The 17,751-nt window shown below is 32.0% G+C and overlaps 1 protein-coding gene across 1 annotated transcript in view; it reads left to right on the top strand.

Moving 5' to 3' along the window:
* Nucleotides 1-17,751, top strand: part of LOC121969816 (callose synthase 9) — a 100,238-nt gene that overhangs the window by 39,914 nt on the left and 42,573 nt on the right. Inside the window, exons 38-42 of the mRNA XM_042520074.1 lie at nt 7,766-7,881; nt 7,964-8,047; nt 8,135-8,247; nt 14,536-14,588; nt 14,652-14,828. Coding sequence (XP_042376008.1) covers nt 7,766-7,881; nt 7,964-8,047; nt 8,135-8,247; nt 14,536-14,588; nt 14,652-14,828 — 543 coding nt within the window. The remainder of the gene's footprint in view (nt 1-7,765; nt 7,882-7,963; nt 8,048-8,134; nt 8,248-14,535; nt 14,589-14,651; nt 14,829-17,751) is intronic.

Genomic DNA, 17,751 nt, shown 5'->3' with positions numbered 1-17,751 from the left:
CCACATCTCTATGAGAACTTGGGTGTAGTGTTAAATAGGCAAGAGTTCTCACACCATAGGTTGGATAAGAACAAATATGATAGGAAAACTAATAATCTAAGATTTGGAACATGGAACATAGGAACTCTCATTGGTAAATCAATGGAGGAAGTAGATACTAATTTTGTGTGTACAAGAAACAAAATGGACAGGCGAGAAGGCAAAGATGATAGAGAACTCGAGTTTTAAATTATGGTACACGGAAAGAGTAAAGCAAGAAATGGAGTGGGTATTGTTGTAGATAGTTCGTTAAAGGATGAAGTTGTAGAAGTAGTTAGAAAAGGGGATAAAATTATAGCCCTTAAGATAATAGTAACGAAAGAAACTATGAACATAATTAGCGTATATGCACCACAAGTATGATTAGATGAAGCTACCAAATCAAGGTTTTGGGAGGACTTAGATGAAATATTACAAAATATTCCACCAAATGAAATGATTTTAATAGGAGGTGATCTAAATGAGTATGTCGGAGTGAAAAATGAGAATATGAGAGAGTACATGGGAGTTATGAGTTTGAAACGAGGAATGAGGAAGGGAAAAGTATATTAGATTTTGCGATAGCATATAACCTTATATTAGCTAATACGTTTTTTAAGGAAAAAGAAGAACACTTAGTCACATTCAAAAGTGGGAATAATAAATCACAAATTGACTTTCTTATAGTTAGGAAGAAGGATAGAAAGATTTGTAAAGATTGCAAAGTCATCCGTGGAGAAAGCTTAACTACCCAACATAGGATAGTAGTGTTGGATATACGCCTCAAACATAGTATCAATAGAAAGAAAATATATACAATTCCTAGAATTAAGTGGTGGAAGTTAAAGGATGGGAAGCAAAATATATTTAAGGAGAAGGTAGAAGTACAAGCATTAGGTGAAATATACGATGACTCTAATACAACATGGGATAAGATGGTATCAAAATTGAAAATAGTAGCTAAGAGTGTACTCGGTGAGTCAAAGAGACATGCACCACTAAGTAAAGAATCTTGGTGGTAGAATTAGAAAGTACAAGAGAAAGTGAAGGAAAAACGAATAGTTTATGAGGAATTATATATTTGTAAGAACGAGAAATTTTTTTAAAAATATACAATAGCCAAGAAAGAAGCTAAGAAAGTAGTGAGTGAAGCAAAAAATGAAACTTTTGAACGGTTATATAAAAAATTGGATACAAAAGAAGGGGAAAGAGACATTTATAGAATAGCTACAGTGAGAGAAAGGAAACAAGAGATCTTAGCCAAATAAAATGTATTAAAGATGAATGTAATAGGGTATTAGTAAACGATGGAAAATAAAAGAGCGATGGAAGAGGTTATTTTATCAACTTTTTAATGAAGGTTTAGGTGATCAACTTAACTTAGGTAATTTAATTAGGTCAAATGAGCATAGAAATTTTAATTTTTATCGTAGAATTCAAACTTCAGAAGTAAAACAAACTTTAAATGAGATGCACAATGGAAAAGTCGTTGGACCAGATGATATTCCGATAGAGGTATGCAAACTATAGGAGTATTAAACTAATGAGTCATACTATGAAACTTTGGAAAAAAGTAATAGAAAAAAGATTAAGGAAAGAGACCACAGTGACAGAAAATCAATTTGGGTTCATGTCTGGAAGGTCGACAAATAGAAGATATACATCTTCTTAGACGATTAATTGAAAAATATCGGGAGCAAGAACAAGATCTACACATGGTATTCATTGACTTAGAAAAAGCTTATGATAGAGTCCTAAGAGAAATTATATGGAGAATTTTAGAAAAGAGAGGTGTTAGCGTAATATATATTGAACTAATTAAGGATATGTATGAGGATGTAACGACCAGAGTAAAGACTTCAAGCGGAGTAACTGAAGCATTTTTAATAAAGATAGGATTTCATCAAGGATCAGCTCTAAGTCCCTATCTTTTTACACTAATTATGGACGAACTCACTGCGCACATTCAAGACATAGTACCGTGGTACATGTTGTTTGCAGATGATATTATTTTGGTAGATGAGACACGTGAAGGAGTAAATGCTAAACTAGAATTTTGGAGGGAAACACTAGAAGGGAAATGTTTTAAGCTTAGTAGATTAAAAACAGAATATATGGAATTTAAGTTTAGCAATATTAGAAGAATGAAACAATTGTTAAGATAAGAGAGGACGAGTTGCCCGGAACCGAGAGATTTAAATATTTAGTATCATTTTTACAAAATGATGAAGGGATTGAGAGAGATGTCTTACATAGAATACAAGCAGGAAGAGTGAAATGGAGGGGAGCGTCGAGTGTTTTATGTGACCGTAAAGTAGCTCTTAAATTTAAAGGTAAGTTCTATAATATCGCAGTTAGACCTTCTATGTTATATGAAGCTCAATGTTGGGCTATGACTCGGGCACATGAGCAAAAGATGCGAGTTGCAGAGATGAGGATGTTAAGGTGGATGTGTGGATATACGAAGATGGACAAAATAAGAAATGAGAGCATTAGAGAGAAAGTCGGAGTTACATCTATTGAGGAAAAATTTCGAGAGACACGTTTAAGATGGTACGGACATGTGCTTAGACGACCAATAAATGCTCTAGTTAGGCGATGTGAAACTATGATAAACATGCATATCAAACGAGGAAGAGGAAGACCAAAAAAGACTTGGTTAGCAACAATAAAACAAGATAAAATTTATTTAAATATAGATGATGATATAATAGGAGATAGAGCTCAATGGCGTAAAAGGATTCATACAACCGACCTCACCTAGTGGGAAAAGGTTTTGTTGTTGTTGTTGTTTATAAAAGTTGATATCTAACAGGATTGGCCGTATGAGGAGTGTATTACACTGGACAAGTGGACTAGAGGGTAAGGATAGCTGAGAAAATCACAGGGGTCAATAGCAGCTAATAGGATGACCCAGTTCAAGTGGTCTTGGTGAGTAGTGTGTTGGGGGAATTGTGCAGATTCAGAGAACTAGATGGATCATGCATATTGGGATGGATAAGACAGATCAAACACTTTAAATGGATCAGTCTACTAGATATGGATTAAGCATGCTGAGTTGGACGGGAAAATTAGAAGGATTAAACAGGCCTAAACTACCAAATATAGAACGAACGATTCCACATTTCAAACCATTCCATTAATATAACCCTAAAAAAGAGAGGAAATTAATAATTCTTCTTATCAACCCATTTATTTTCCATTTGATTTCAATTTCATCTGATCCATTCCATCCATTCAAAATGTGGATTAAGTAGGATTCAACAAATTGTGGATTATGAAGGTGCAAGTCGTAAGAGGATCTTTTGGAGTTAAATATAGGGACATAAAAGCATTTCTCTATGTTGTAGGAGGTATCTCTCGGGGGTGCTAAACTTGTCTTTAAATCCTTAACTTTATTTTCAAATCGAGTCTATTACTTAGTTGGAGTGATGGTCCTGTAGTTGAACATTCTTTAATCTCAAGGAATGGAGGACCACATGAGGGTGAAACTTTGATTGACATCTTCTTGGGTACTAAATCTTTCATTTTCTTCTCAACATGGGGCTGTTGAGAGGAGATTATTTCTTTACAATGTTGGTGGAAGACGCTATTGAAGGGCACAACTCAAATTTGAGGTGATGATGAGATTTCTCTATTACTATATAATGCAACTCATATTTGAGGGCTCATTGATAATCCAACAATTTCAAAGAGCGCACCCAAAGTTTGGGATTGCCCAAAAGATGCCCTAGGTTTTGAAAATATCCAAAAGGCACACCTATTTCCCGTTTTACCCCTAACTTTTTTTTCTCTTTTTTCTCTCCTTTGCATGCAACTTTTCTCTCTTCTCTTTCCTCTTAAATTAAATTAAAATTTTCTCTCTTCTTTGCATGTTTTTAAAAACCAGCATCACCAACACCACGATGGTGGTGCTGGTTTCTAAACACCAACACCACCATGGTGTTGGTGTGTTAAACTGTGGTGTTAATTATTTAAAAACAATAAATAATGACATAGAAATTCTTAAGAGTTGGAATGAGTTCAATTGGAGCTATCTAGGTCCATCAATGAGTTTTGATTGAAACCCATTGATAGACTTAGGAGATTTGGATTTTTAAAAAGTTGACATGAATGGAAGAGGGTAGTGTAGTGAAGGTATTTGTGGTGTTCATGTTTAGTTCTGACATTTCTACGATAAGTTATGTGTATGTGCCAATTACCTCAAAGTCAAACTTTGAAAACTTTCTAATCATTGATGTTAATGACTTCAAGCTGATATCTCTGAGCACATAGACTCCGGAGCATTTCAGAAACATTTAGCACTTGGAATGAGTTCGATCAGAGCTTTCTAAGATAGTGCAGTGAAGGTATTTATGATGCTAGCGGTGCTAATGTAATTAAGCTCTAGTATTGACTTTTTAAAATTAGTATCACAGTGGTTGTTGCATGCATGCAAAGGAGAGAGAAAATTTAATTTAATTTAAGAGAAAAGAGAAGAGAGAAAAATTATTGTATGTAAAGGAGAGAGGAAAAAGTAAGCTTTGGCCGGCGCATTTTGGGCAAATCCCAAACTTTGGGTGCGTCCTTTGGGAAATTATCGTTGATAATATGGTGGGAAAGAGGCAAACCTCTAAAACTGAAACTCGTGTGCTTGTATAAATGAGGCAAGGGGCTAGGAATTTTTATTGATTTTTGCGATTGGTCTCATGAAGGCTTGGGTAAACTAGGCTTAACTTTACTGGAATTATCGAAATGTTTTAAAACCTCAACTTATTATGTAAAGTGATACTGATTTGGTTTACTTAATCAATTTTTGTTTAAATGGGACTATTTTATTTGCACGAATATCTCGTTGGTTGCATGTATAGTTATTTCTTTTGATGTATATGATGGCCACTTATTTTTTGATTGAGATGATCTACCTTAAATGAACAATTAAATTGGTCAACTGCCCTGAAGACTCTTGCTTCAATTAAATAAATTTAATCAAGATTAATGAAGATAGATTTGCATCTCTTTTTGCACCCTTCATTTTGACAACAGTTTAGGAAATCCAGTTTTTCTTGTTTCTAAAAGCATTCCGGCCTATTTCGATATTCCTATGTTGAGATGGCAACACCAAGTTAAAGTGTCCTAATCATGTTGAAGGATGACCTTTTGGCAGGGATGTAGGAAGAGGAGTTTTGAGGAAGCGTGAGCATTCAGGAAGGGAAGTCAAATCAGTTTATCTGACAAATTATGAATCATACCTATCCTTCCTTTTTTTCTTTGGTTTCTTCCTCTTGATTAGACCGGCATCAGTGTAGGACCGGATCGTGCGATTTGGGGGGAGAGGGGGGGGGGGGTATGAATTTCATGCTTAAAAACTTTTCTTTTCTTCTGAAAACAAATCAAAGTGTAGTGAAAGAATACAATACAAAATAAGATAAAAGGATTTACTTGGTTCATAGTCCGGCGACTACTACTCCAAGCCTACAATCTCTTGGGTCATTTTCGGTTAGGCAGTACATGAAGCTTCTCGTTTCAAGAATCTCTCGGAGACGGAGAAAGCCTTGTACAATGATATAGAGAATAATACAAAACTATTCTCTTTTACAAATGAAATATTCACTATTAAAAGTTACCAACAACTCAAATAGATAGGTTGTTGGTAGTCGATGTAGCACGAATTGACAAAGCCTGCTTGCGTAGTAGAACGAGGAGTCTGAAAGACTTATTGAATTGAACTGCTGAGCCTCTGATCCTGAAGCTTCTTTTATAGTCTTCATCAGGTCAACTGAAAACCCATTAGTTGACTGAACCTCCTATCAGGCAACTTGACCCTGATCTTTCCTTGTTTGCTCTGATCCAATAAGTCAATCCTGCGTAATTCGCTTGTCCGGTCGAACACTTGTTCAAGCGACTAGACTAGAATTTCCTTTACTATTTGATCTGATCTCATCTGATTTGCTCTTTCCATGTGTCCAGTTGATTGATCCTCATCATGCGACTGAACCTTTATTTCCTTCTTTGCTTAGATACAAATCTAGTTTGTGCTTATTTGCTAGGATCTGTTGACCGAACCACAATGTTCGATCCTGTAAACCCTTCAGTCAAGTCTTTATGTTTTTGCAAAATAAAGTTAGCATAGTAACATGATAGTAATCTAGTAAAGCAGAGTTAGAAGCAAATATTTATGCATGAATCAATTTGACAGTAAAGACGGTCTGAACTTGACTTTAGAAATTTCTTCAGTCGGATAGGACTTTTCTTACTTGATGTCTGATTCAGCTGACCCCATCAAGTGTACTGCCAGATCAGCTCATTTGGTCTTTTGTCGGTGTTTGGTCCTTTCGATCAACTAAGACTTCCTTGCCTAGTGTCCGGTCCTCCTAACCCACTAGATCTTTCTGATGCCTAATGTCCGGTCCTCTAAGACTAACTTGCCTAGTGTCCGGTCCTCCTAACCCACTAGATCTTTCTGATACCTAATGTCCGGTCCTGACCCATTAGGACTTTCAAATGTTAAGTGACCTATATACATAACTCACATATTAAACGCATAACGTCTAACTTTAAATCCTTTGTCAGACATCAAAATACAAGTTTGATTATCGGTGTTGACTCCACCAACAATCACCTTGTGTTGACAGAATTAATGTCGGTCGGGGAAACCATCTCATTCCAGCAGCCACTGAAACTCTGACACAATGAAGATTCTAAACCTTGCTAAGAGATGATTATATTCCCTGAGGTCTGATTATAGTGATTATTGGATTTGTTCTTTGATACATTGATGAATTGATTAAGTGGACATCATTATAATAATGATTGAAGATCTGTTTCAAAAAACATATCCCATTGTCATTATTTTAATGTAATAAGTGTGCTAAAAAATTGCTTAATTGAACTAACAAATTATCATCTATACCACTTAGATTCTTGGCTTTGCCATTGTCTATTCTGTGGTTGTTCTGAGGCCATAATAACACTTCGTTTTTGTTTGCTTAAGTTTGTCATATCCATCATAAGATCAGTTAGTCTCATGTGCATTTGTCAAAAATAATGAATAAAATAATTTTTTTTCCTTCAAGTTTTCAAAAATATAACTTATCTGAATGATCATTGCAATGTAAAGTCTAATTGAAATCCTCTTCTACATTTCCTGGACACAATTTGTCTACATTGTATAAGTCTGAATTTTGTCTTTTGTAAGACTGACTGTAATCAGTATCTGAGTATCTGATACTAGGAGCCTTCACCACTTGAGTACCTTGATATGCAAAGAATAAGCTAGAAGGCTGCCTAAAAAAGACCCATTATGTTACCATCCTAATATGATGGATACGTGATCTAATCTCACTAGTATGCAGGGTAGCATAATAATTGGACCAACATGGCGGCCCTGATAACTATAAAAAAAAAGCTTCTTCTATTTTTTTTATTGTTTCATTTTGCTTTTATCTTGTGTATTAAGCTAGCCGTTAATTTTTTCATAGGCATGTTTGTCCCATATCTGACTGATATTTCTGAACCATGATGATACTAATGTTTGGAACATTTCAGTTTAAGACTTTTTCACTTGATGTTTTCTTGTAAGTTTGAAGCTAGTGGAACTACTTTTAACATTTTTTTATGTGTGTTCTTGCAATGCCTTAGCTTTTCTATATGGATATGGATCTTATATATGTATATGCTGCTTGAATTTTTTTTTTTTTTGCTCATAGATGCATTTCCTTATAGTTCATATCTTCATTGTCCTTTGATGCATTGTTCTTTTTCAAAGGATAACTATTTTGAAGAAGCTTTGAAGATTAGGAATCTTCTTGAGGAGTTCCACTTAGTTCATGGAAAACATAAACCAACTATTTTAGGCATCCGAGAACATGTCTTTACTGGCAGGTATATTGGTGTTTCTATCGCATGGCATCTTTGCTATACTCTGTTTTGAAAGCTTATTATTTAGCTGAACATTTCCATGCAGTGTTTCATCTTTGGCGTCATTCATGTCCAACCAAGAAACAAGCTTTGTAACTCTTGGCCAACGTGTTCTTGCTAATCCACTCAAGTAAGTGTTAATTGCTAGAATTTATTTTTTTCCTACCCTTTTGATAATTTGTAATGTGAAATTTATATTTTTCCCATTATTCTATAGAGTGCGGATGCATTATGGCCATCCAGATGTTTTTGATAGAATTTTCCACATAACCAGAGGTGGTATGAGCAAGGCATCCCGCATTATAAACATCAGTGAAGATATTTATGCAGGTCAAAGCTGACTTCCTTCTGTTTATGCTTGATTTTATGAAATTTTTTCCCCTTGTTTATTTCTCTTTGGTTTATGTTATTTCATACAGTGAATTAACTATTGTTTTCCTAAACTTTAAATCATTTTCTGCCAACTATTATCCAAATGTGTCTAATTTGGCACATCGTATTAGTTTATTTAAGTCACATAAGATAACATGTGAGATGCAACACTGGATGTATTATGACCTGAAGGTATAATTCTATGCACAAGGAGAAATCCTCTCTTAATGACAATTCATTAGAGAATAAAACCCACAACATCACCAAAAAGAAATGACACGAGATAAGTGTTCATCACATGGCTGTAAAGTAAGAAATGTTTATTCATTTCTCAAGGTATAAATAGACAATTCAATGTGTAAGAACATCTCATAATATTAAAGGAGAATATTGCAAGAAAAAGTATTTTTTTTATAAAATAAAATACATCTGTGAAGAAGTGAAATGCTAAATTGCATGAAAAGTAAGAAAAATCAATTTAAAAAAAGGGGATTTTTAACATTGTTGGGTATCTCTAAGCAACTCTAGATGCTTTTTGAAACCAACCAAGACAAATAACTTGTACTTGTTTGCAAATCTAGAGGCTTATGAATTAATGGAGTAAGCACGGTTCAAAATTTCATTCTGTGCCGAGCGGAATGGGTGAAACTTACCATTTCGTCCGCGCACTAAAACCAGTGCTAGACTAGCGACGATTTTGTCGCGTCATTGCGTGCGTCATGAGCCAGGATTAATCGCGCGCACTCAGCATGGGCAATGTTGTCAGACGCTTCTGGAAGCGGAGGCGCCCGCGGGGAATCGGAGGCTACTTGCTACGCGAGGGTCGTAGGCGTGAGATTACTGTACAAAATTAATATTACAATTTAAATAAATCAAACAATTCCCACTTAATTGTGATATTTTAAAGAGGCTTTTGTAAACCCTAATTAAATTATCTTAATAAAATATAAAAATATATTTAAACTTTTAAATAAATTAATAAATTTTATTAAATAATATTATGAAATTATTGTTACTATTTTAAATTTTATTTAAAAATTTATAAAAATTTATTTTTTTTTATAAAAATTCTAATAAATCAAATCTATATTCTTATATATATTTTAATTATTTTGTATTTTTTTGCTGTTTTAATGTTTAATTGATATTCTATTTTTTAAAAATATATATTATTTAAATTATTAAATAAATAAATAGATAAATAAAAAATAGGTAATTTATATGATTATTATATATAAAATAGTATTTTGTATTAATTTATATAATTATGATTATTTAATCTAGACATTGGATAACTATAAAGGTTAAAAAAAGGCAGCTCGGTGCACGAAGCTCCCGCCATGCGGGGTCCCAGAAAAGGATCCATTGTACGCAGTCTTACCTTGCTTTTTGCAAGGGGCTGTTTCCATGATTCGAACCCGTGACCTTTTGGTCACAGAGCAACAACTTTACCGTTGCGCCAAGACTCCCCTTCATTGGATAACTATAAAGGTTATCTAAGTAAAATATTATAAGAACCATTGGTTTCATTTGATTCACGCCACTCATTTTAGTAAGGTAACATATTATGATATTATGATGTATCAATTTTAATTCGAGTTATTGATAGATCAATTGTTTTTTAAAGAAAAGTATATTTAATTATTTTTTCTAACAATATATTGTTTAATGATGGAGAACTTATATAAAATCAATATATAATTTATTTTTATATTAAACACAATAAATATATTTATCTAATAATTATTATATATAAATAAAAAGAATACCGAAACTGTATCGGCACCGCGCGATACAATATTGAAACCGTATCGTTCCGGTCTGGGACCGAAACCTCAGTGCGGGTCAAAATTTTAAATCTTGGGAGTAAGCACAAATCTTTCAAGTGGTAACAAGAGACTGAGCCATATGAATTATAAGCTTAGTAAAAAATTCAAGATCAAAATTTGTTATAATTTACATTTCTGCATTAAGGTTTCAATTGAGCATATAACTAACTTTTAAAATTTTTATCATTTGTTAATGATCACACATCTATTTTCACTTTTATTTGTATAAATAGATTCATGGAGAAGTGAATTATTGGAACTTGTCCTTAAAGTAATGATATAGTGTAACACACAATAATAAATTAATAACTGCACGTGACATATGCAATATAGGCTTAGTATTTTTTTTTTTCACATTTCAGATATAGTAATTTCACATTTCATATAGATGTGGAGTTTTCTTAGTATTTTTTTCACCATTTATAGTAGCCAGTTATTTACTTCCAGGTTTTCACAACAAATGTTATTTCACTTTTGACTTATTATATAGCAATTTCACGTTTCAGAGTGTAGTTGGTTTTTGAAAACCTGTCATACAATTTATTAAACAATTTACTTATTTATAGTAATGTATTATTAGGTGACTTCCAAATAAAAATTGTAGTATATGTGAAACATGCAAAATTTTGAATAAATATAAATATCAAGTTTGACAGGTGAAACAACTTAAAAGATTGACATCAATAGATGATAAGTAGATTATCTTATTTATAATTTAAAATTTTCCCTCTAGCTGTGGCCACACGAGAGCCTACATGTTGATAAAACCTAGAAAGTTAACATATTATTCAACCATACATTTATCCTGACAGTTCCGTTTATTTAAAACTCATTTTACTTATTTTGCAACTGAGCTATTCACTCATTTTAGATCAATTGCAGCAACATATTAATCCATACTTAAGCTATTCACTCATTTTAGATCAATTGCAGCAACATATTAATCCATACTTAAGCTATTCACTCATTTTATTTCATTGACAAGAGATAATTAATATGGGATCAACAAGAAGAATTACCCACCTCATGTGTATGTTATGGAAAAGAACCGAAAACAATCAATGTGCTGCTTCCATATGAGACTAGGAACAAACATAAATACAACTCAGAAAGAGATCATGCTGGGCATAACTTCTAATAACATAAAGCAGCATCAACACAAAGTTGGAAATCTAACACCCTCAAAAAATAGCAAATAGCCCCTAAATACAACATAAAGAGTCACCAGCATGCTACTGGTACAATAAGTAAGAATAAGATGAGAGAACGCTAGATCTAAGAGATTAACCAATACCTAAAGGTCAATGGATCCAATCTTGATCCCTCTTTTATAAAACTAAATCAAATAAGAAACACCACGACAATACAACATAATTTAAGACAACACCCAACACTAATAAACAAACCTTAGACACACAATATTAAGCAAGTGAAAACTTAACATACAACAAGAGAAGCAATTAGAATAAATAGTCCAAGATACATAAACATCCAATAACAAAGGGTCTACAACAAGAATATCCCAACATTAGCATCAATTGAATTTCAAAACATAATTTAAAGCAATATACAACTCTTATCCTAATCTCCCTTAACCAACAAAGCTAGAGAAGGTTATATGGTGGAGAAATGGTCTCTGATCAATCCAATTTGGACAATAATTAAGCATCAAATCTGAAATTTGGCGGGTATTCATGGTTGCAAGCAAGGAATAATGATCAAGCAAACCTTACCTATTCTTGATTGGATCTGGTTGACCCCTCAATCGAGAGATCTGATGGATTTGATCGAGTCTGCCCAAGATTCAAAATCTAGAATCAAAGGACAGATGAAACCAAGGTTTAAAATCTCGACGCGTGTTAAGATTTCGGTCTTAGATCAGAACGATACAATTTCGGTATCGTATCGTGTTGTGTTGATACGGTTTCAATATTTTTTATTTATATATAGTAATTATTAGATAAATATGTTTGTTGTGTATAATTTAAAAATAAGTTGTATATTGATTTTATATAAATTATCCATTAGTAAACAATTTAATATTGTTAGAAAAAAATAATTAAATATAGTTTCTTTTAAAGAAAATTGATCTATCAATAACTCAAATTAAAATTGATACATCATAATATATTACCTTATAAATACCAAAAAGAGTAACGTAAATCAAATGGAACCATTGATTCTTGTAATATTTTTAGGTCAACTCTATAGTTCTCCAATGTCTAGATTAAATAATCATAATTATATAAATTAACTCAAAATACTATTTTATATATAATAATTATATAAATTAATTATTTATTCGTTTAATTAGTTATTAATTTAATAATATATATTTAAAATATTAAAAAAATATCAAAATATTAATTAAACATTAAAATAGTAAAAAATACAAAATAATAAAAAAATTATCAGAATATCAATTTGATTTATTAGAATTTTTTAAAATTGTTAAATAAAATTTAAAAAGTAAAATAATTTCAGAATATCAATTAATAAAATTTATTATTTTTTTAAATTTTAAATATATTTTTATATATTTTATTGGGATAATTTAATTAGGGTTTATGAAAGCCTTTTTGGAATATCACACTTAAGTTGGAAATTGTTTGAATTAATTAAATAATAATTTTAATTTTGAACAGGTGCATTGCATTTCAAACGTTTTCGGCGGCGCTGGAGGCGTGACGCCTCTAGGACACCTATTGCGTGACACACGTGATGATGCACGCAAAATTATTGTGCGCGCTTTGCTGGTTTCACTCCTGGCGGAATGTAAAATTCGCCCGTGCCGTCGACACGGAATGGTATTTCAATAATTGCATCAAACACATGACCGACCTCACTTTTAGGGATGAAAATCAAGAAACCTAAACCCTAGGATAGAAATATGCTGCATTACCAAGTTAAGAGAATATTTCACCATAGTATTAGCAGAGGACAATCATCTCAATCAATCTAGTACAAAATTGAACTCTTAAATCATACAAAAATTTAGATGGAATTGATGAAACTAACTAGATAACTATCTCATACATAGAAAAAATCAAAATATGGAGATAAAATAATTTAGTTGACTTGACACCAACCAAGCTAGCAAAGAAATTGTGAAAGACAATAACTCTAATTAAATTATTGTCAAATTAATAAATAGTTTACCAAATAATCCCTTGATAAACCTTCAACATCTTAAATAGGATAACTATTTTTTAATTATAAATATAAATTTAAAGTTAAAATTGATTCTCTGAATGCATCTCTCTCCCACTGGGATCTTGACTCTAACTAAGTTTTTAACATTTTTTCTTAGGTTGTTATTTCCCAACGTATAGGAAGCAATTATTTTACTAACTTTATTCAATTTTTTGGTGTACTTTTAAGTTTGTTTGCTGTTTTGCTCGCCTTTGTTTGTCGAAGGGGGGAAATGATTGTCATTCTTGTGTAACAACCATAGGATGTGAAAGCAGTAATGTCAAGGATGAATCTGGATAAGCAAAACTTACGACAAAACTAACATACAATGATGGATGCTTGATATTCTGCTAGTAAACTAGTATATCCTCTAATATAAATATTTAATTAGTGTTTAATCAGGCATCCTCGATACCTTCAACACTTTTACCATATTCCCATCATGCCACCACCATCTCAACAACACCACATTATTCTAATAACATCAACATCCCATTATGACTTCATCACTAGATAATTTTGCAATAGTGTTTAAGACCAACATTACATGATAGGCACAGAAATCCATCACACACTTGCATGAACTAAAATAAATTAGTGGAAAACATGTTGCATAACATCAAAATCAAATTGTCAAATCACAAAGAAATTTAAACTAAATTAATGAAGTGAGAGATAATTATCTCACAAAAAACTTCTCACATAAAGATTTCACACAGATTGAAAGATAGAATGCATCATTAATCGATAAATGGATATTAAATAATTCTATGACAATATTTATTGGCTCAATCCTAAACAAATTAGGAAATAAATAATCCAAATTAGGAAAACATGTTATACCATAATTGAAAATACAATTATACTTGAAAAAAGGAAAATGTGGTAATTTCTAAATTACCAAATGATCAATCAAATAGAAAATTTGTTCACAGATGTACTAATCTCAAATTATTCTCAAAGTTGTTTACTTTTATTGTAGATGCACAAATTATTCTTTGTCTTGACATTTGCAACCAATTGGATTTTACAATTTGGTTCTGTTAACCTGTTCTAATTGGTCATGTATCAAGAATGTGCTTCATTCAGGCTGCAGTTTTGAAAACATTATTTGAGTCTATCAGCCTTTTTTCATACGTTTTAGTCCCTTTTATGTGCTTTGGTAGTTATATTATCTTCTTGAAATTTTCTAAAATTTGTATTTCCTTGACTTGATGTCCTTCAGGTTTTAATTCAACTTTGCGGCAGGGTAATGTCACTCATCATGAGTACATTCAGGTATTATCTATGTTTCTTAAGGTCGAAGCTTACTTTGGCTTCTGAGTGATTAAATGTGAACAGGTTGGAAAAGGAAGAGATGTTGGTTTGAATCAAATTGCACTTTTTGAGGGGAAGGTTGCTGGAGGCAATGGAGAACAAGTCCTCAGTAGGGATGTTTACAGACTTGGACAGCTCTTTGATTTTTTCCGAATGATGTCTTTCTATGTTACAACAGTGGGGTTTTACTTTTGTACAATGGTATGTCCGATACTTCTATGAAACTCAGAGCTATCCTATTATTCCCTCATTTATGTTTAGAAAGCAAGAACTAAAAGATGTCACATTAGTTGTCATCAGGAATAGAGGAAAAAAATCATAGAGGATGTATATGAGAGAAAAATTGATGATGAACTTGACAATACTTAACTATAGCTAGGGGAGAGGGTGGATAATTTGAAATATAATGATTAAGATAAGATGGACTACCATGAAAATATTGCAATTTCTTAGAGAAGATAACTTCTAGTAAGTTTTCAATAGCACATGGTTAACGGGAGGATCCCTATTCAAAGAAATTTATATTTCATGTTTGAGATTCATAGTGGTTTCTTTAAGCATTGTTTTTTCTTTTTATTGTTGGAGGTGTAAAGAGTAAAGGGTAACGGAAGAAAACTTAAATTAATGTGTTAAAGAACGATTTAATTGATTTGAAGAAACTAGTGATATAAATTTATATAGAGCTTAATGAAGTATAAGAACATGTACTAGACGCCTACATCTGAGACAAACATCACTTGGTATGTGTTTATTGACTTTTTGTTATTTTTTTTTTCTTCATGAGCTTTACATCTTGACCTGGGTTTGATATTGCTTTGGTCTAGTTGCTCGTAAACTAGGGCTTATTTCACCTTAGACTTGAGTTGTCAATGACAATAAATGCTGATGTGGGATTTAGGGAACATTATAGAGTAGTTGGAAGGTAGCAGTGAGTGGTTGCACTGAGATTGAAACCACAAGACATGCTATCTTCTAGAAGAGGTGATGTGAGGTACGAGCAAGATTCCTTTCAATGAGATTGCTACGCTAAAGGGTGTGCATTGCATATTGGATCATAGAGGTAGAAGCAAGTTAAGTTGCAATGGTAAATTTGACACGGAGAGTCAACACATTGAAAATGGTTGGGACATTGGTGAATAAGTGAACTGGTGTCTTGATAAAAGGGGTTAGGGGAGGCTGCAACACCAAATCAAATTCATGACCTCTTAAGGGAATAGAAAATAATAAAAAAAAATTAACCCTAAGAGAGAGCATGATTTGGCATCAAGTAGAAATTCAATGTTAATAGATGTAGGACTAAACTATATACTCAAATAAGTACATAAGTTGATAAAGGGGTTAGGGGAGGCTGCAACACCAAATCAAATTCATGACCTCTCCTAAAGGGAATAGAAAATAATAAAAAAAATTAACCCTAGGAGAGCATGATTTGACATCAAGCAGAAATTCAATGTTAATAGATGTAGGACTAAACTATATACTCAAATAAGTTTAAATATTTACTATGATTTATGTTGGGATTGGAGGACTAGAGCCTGATATATGTGCTAGGCAGTATGATAGGTTGTTGGTCATGGGGTTAGAACTGACAAGTGAGCTCGCAAGATGGTTGTTGGGTGGTGCATCTTTGTAAGAGTTTGCGGCCTATGCTCTTGTTGCTGTTGTAGTAGCATTAACTATCATAGGGTTGTGGAGCTATTGGCTTTGGCTGGAAATCAGAATTTTCCTCTTTGATTCAATTTTTCTTACATAATCGGTTCCATTTTCCATACCCTAAACTCCTCTTTAATAGAGATGATTCAACTTTTGTTAGGATGACCTAACACGATCTTTATTTTTGTGAACATGAATGCATGAAAGTTTGACGATGCAGGGAAATTTTTTGCCTGCGTGCATTCCATGTATTCCTTCTTCCTCACGTTCTTGTATCTCTCTCTTCTATAGTGTATAGAAGGATGATATGAATCGGCTCCTTTTCCTTGCTATTCAATCATACTAAGGATCAGTGGAATATCTTTTGCTGTGATGTTGAAAATATTTTCTTCTTAAATATTGGAGATGTTTCCCTATATCGCTTGCATCATCTTTGGAATATCTCTCTTAATTACAAGAAGATTTGCATACAGAGAATCTCTTTTATCTCTCTCTTTCTCTTCTTTTTTTGTTCATTTTGTTTTTTTTTTTACTTATTTCCACTTTATGGGTATAAAGCCTGGTGATGTGGCAAAATAAAATTTTTCCATTATTACAGTCTCAATACCATTGATATCTAATATTTTCCTTTGGCCCTTCATGGTTCTTTTTGTTTTCATTGTTCTAAAGAGCTGACATGGATTAGATAAATATATTTATTGTGTATAATTTAAAAAACAGTTTTTATAAAAAGCAACTTCTTGAAAATAATATTCTATAATACATTTTTATAAAGTAAACTTGAAACAATCTCCTAAGAATATTAATTTAAGTTCCTCAATTAAGAATGATCAGAAGTGCACAATATTCGAAGTAAGAAGGCTAATAAAAATCATAAATTTGATAGCATATGTTTATCAAAATTTCTGAAATAAATGACAGATAATATTTACTTGGCAGGTAGAGACATTTTGAGAAAGTAAAAAACAAAATATATTATTATTAATGGATTCAAATTTCAAATTGATTCTAAGGAAAAAAAATATTATCTATAATAAGTATATAAATTAACACAAAAATACTACTTTATATATAATAATTATATAAATTAACTATTCATTAATTTAATTAATTATTAATTTAAATAATATATATTTAAAAAATAATTTAAATAATTATGTAAAACAGTAAAAAAATATAAAAAATATTTTTTTTTAAATTATCAGAATATAAATATAATTTTTAAAATTTTAAATAAAATTTAAATCAATAAAACTATTTTTCAAAATATTAATTAATAATTTTTTTAATTTTAAATATTTTTTTATATATTTTATTGGAATAATTTAATTGGAGTTTAGATAAGCCGGCTTGAAATATCACATTAGAAAAGTTTTCAATTAATTAAATAAATGCTAGGATTTATTTTCTGTTCGCGAAGAATAGAAACATGGACACGAAGTGTCGGGCGGCTCCGGAGGTGGCGGGCGAG

Source organism: Zingiber officinale, chromosome 4A, assembly GCF_018446385.1.
Source record: "Zingiber officinale cultivar Zhangliang chromosome 4A, Zo_v1.1, whole genome shotgun sequence".
Classification (NCBI taxonomy): Eukaryota; Viridiplantae; Streptophyta; class Magnoliopsida; order Zingiberales; family Zingiberaceae; genus Zingiber; species Zingiber officinale.
This window is presented reverse-complemented; position numbering and strand designations above follow the sequence as displayed.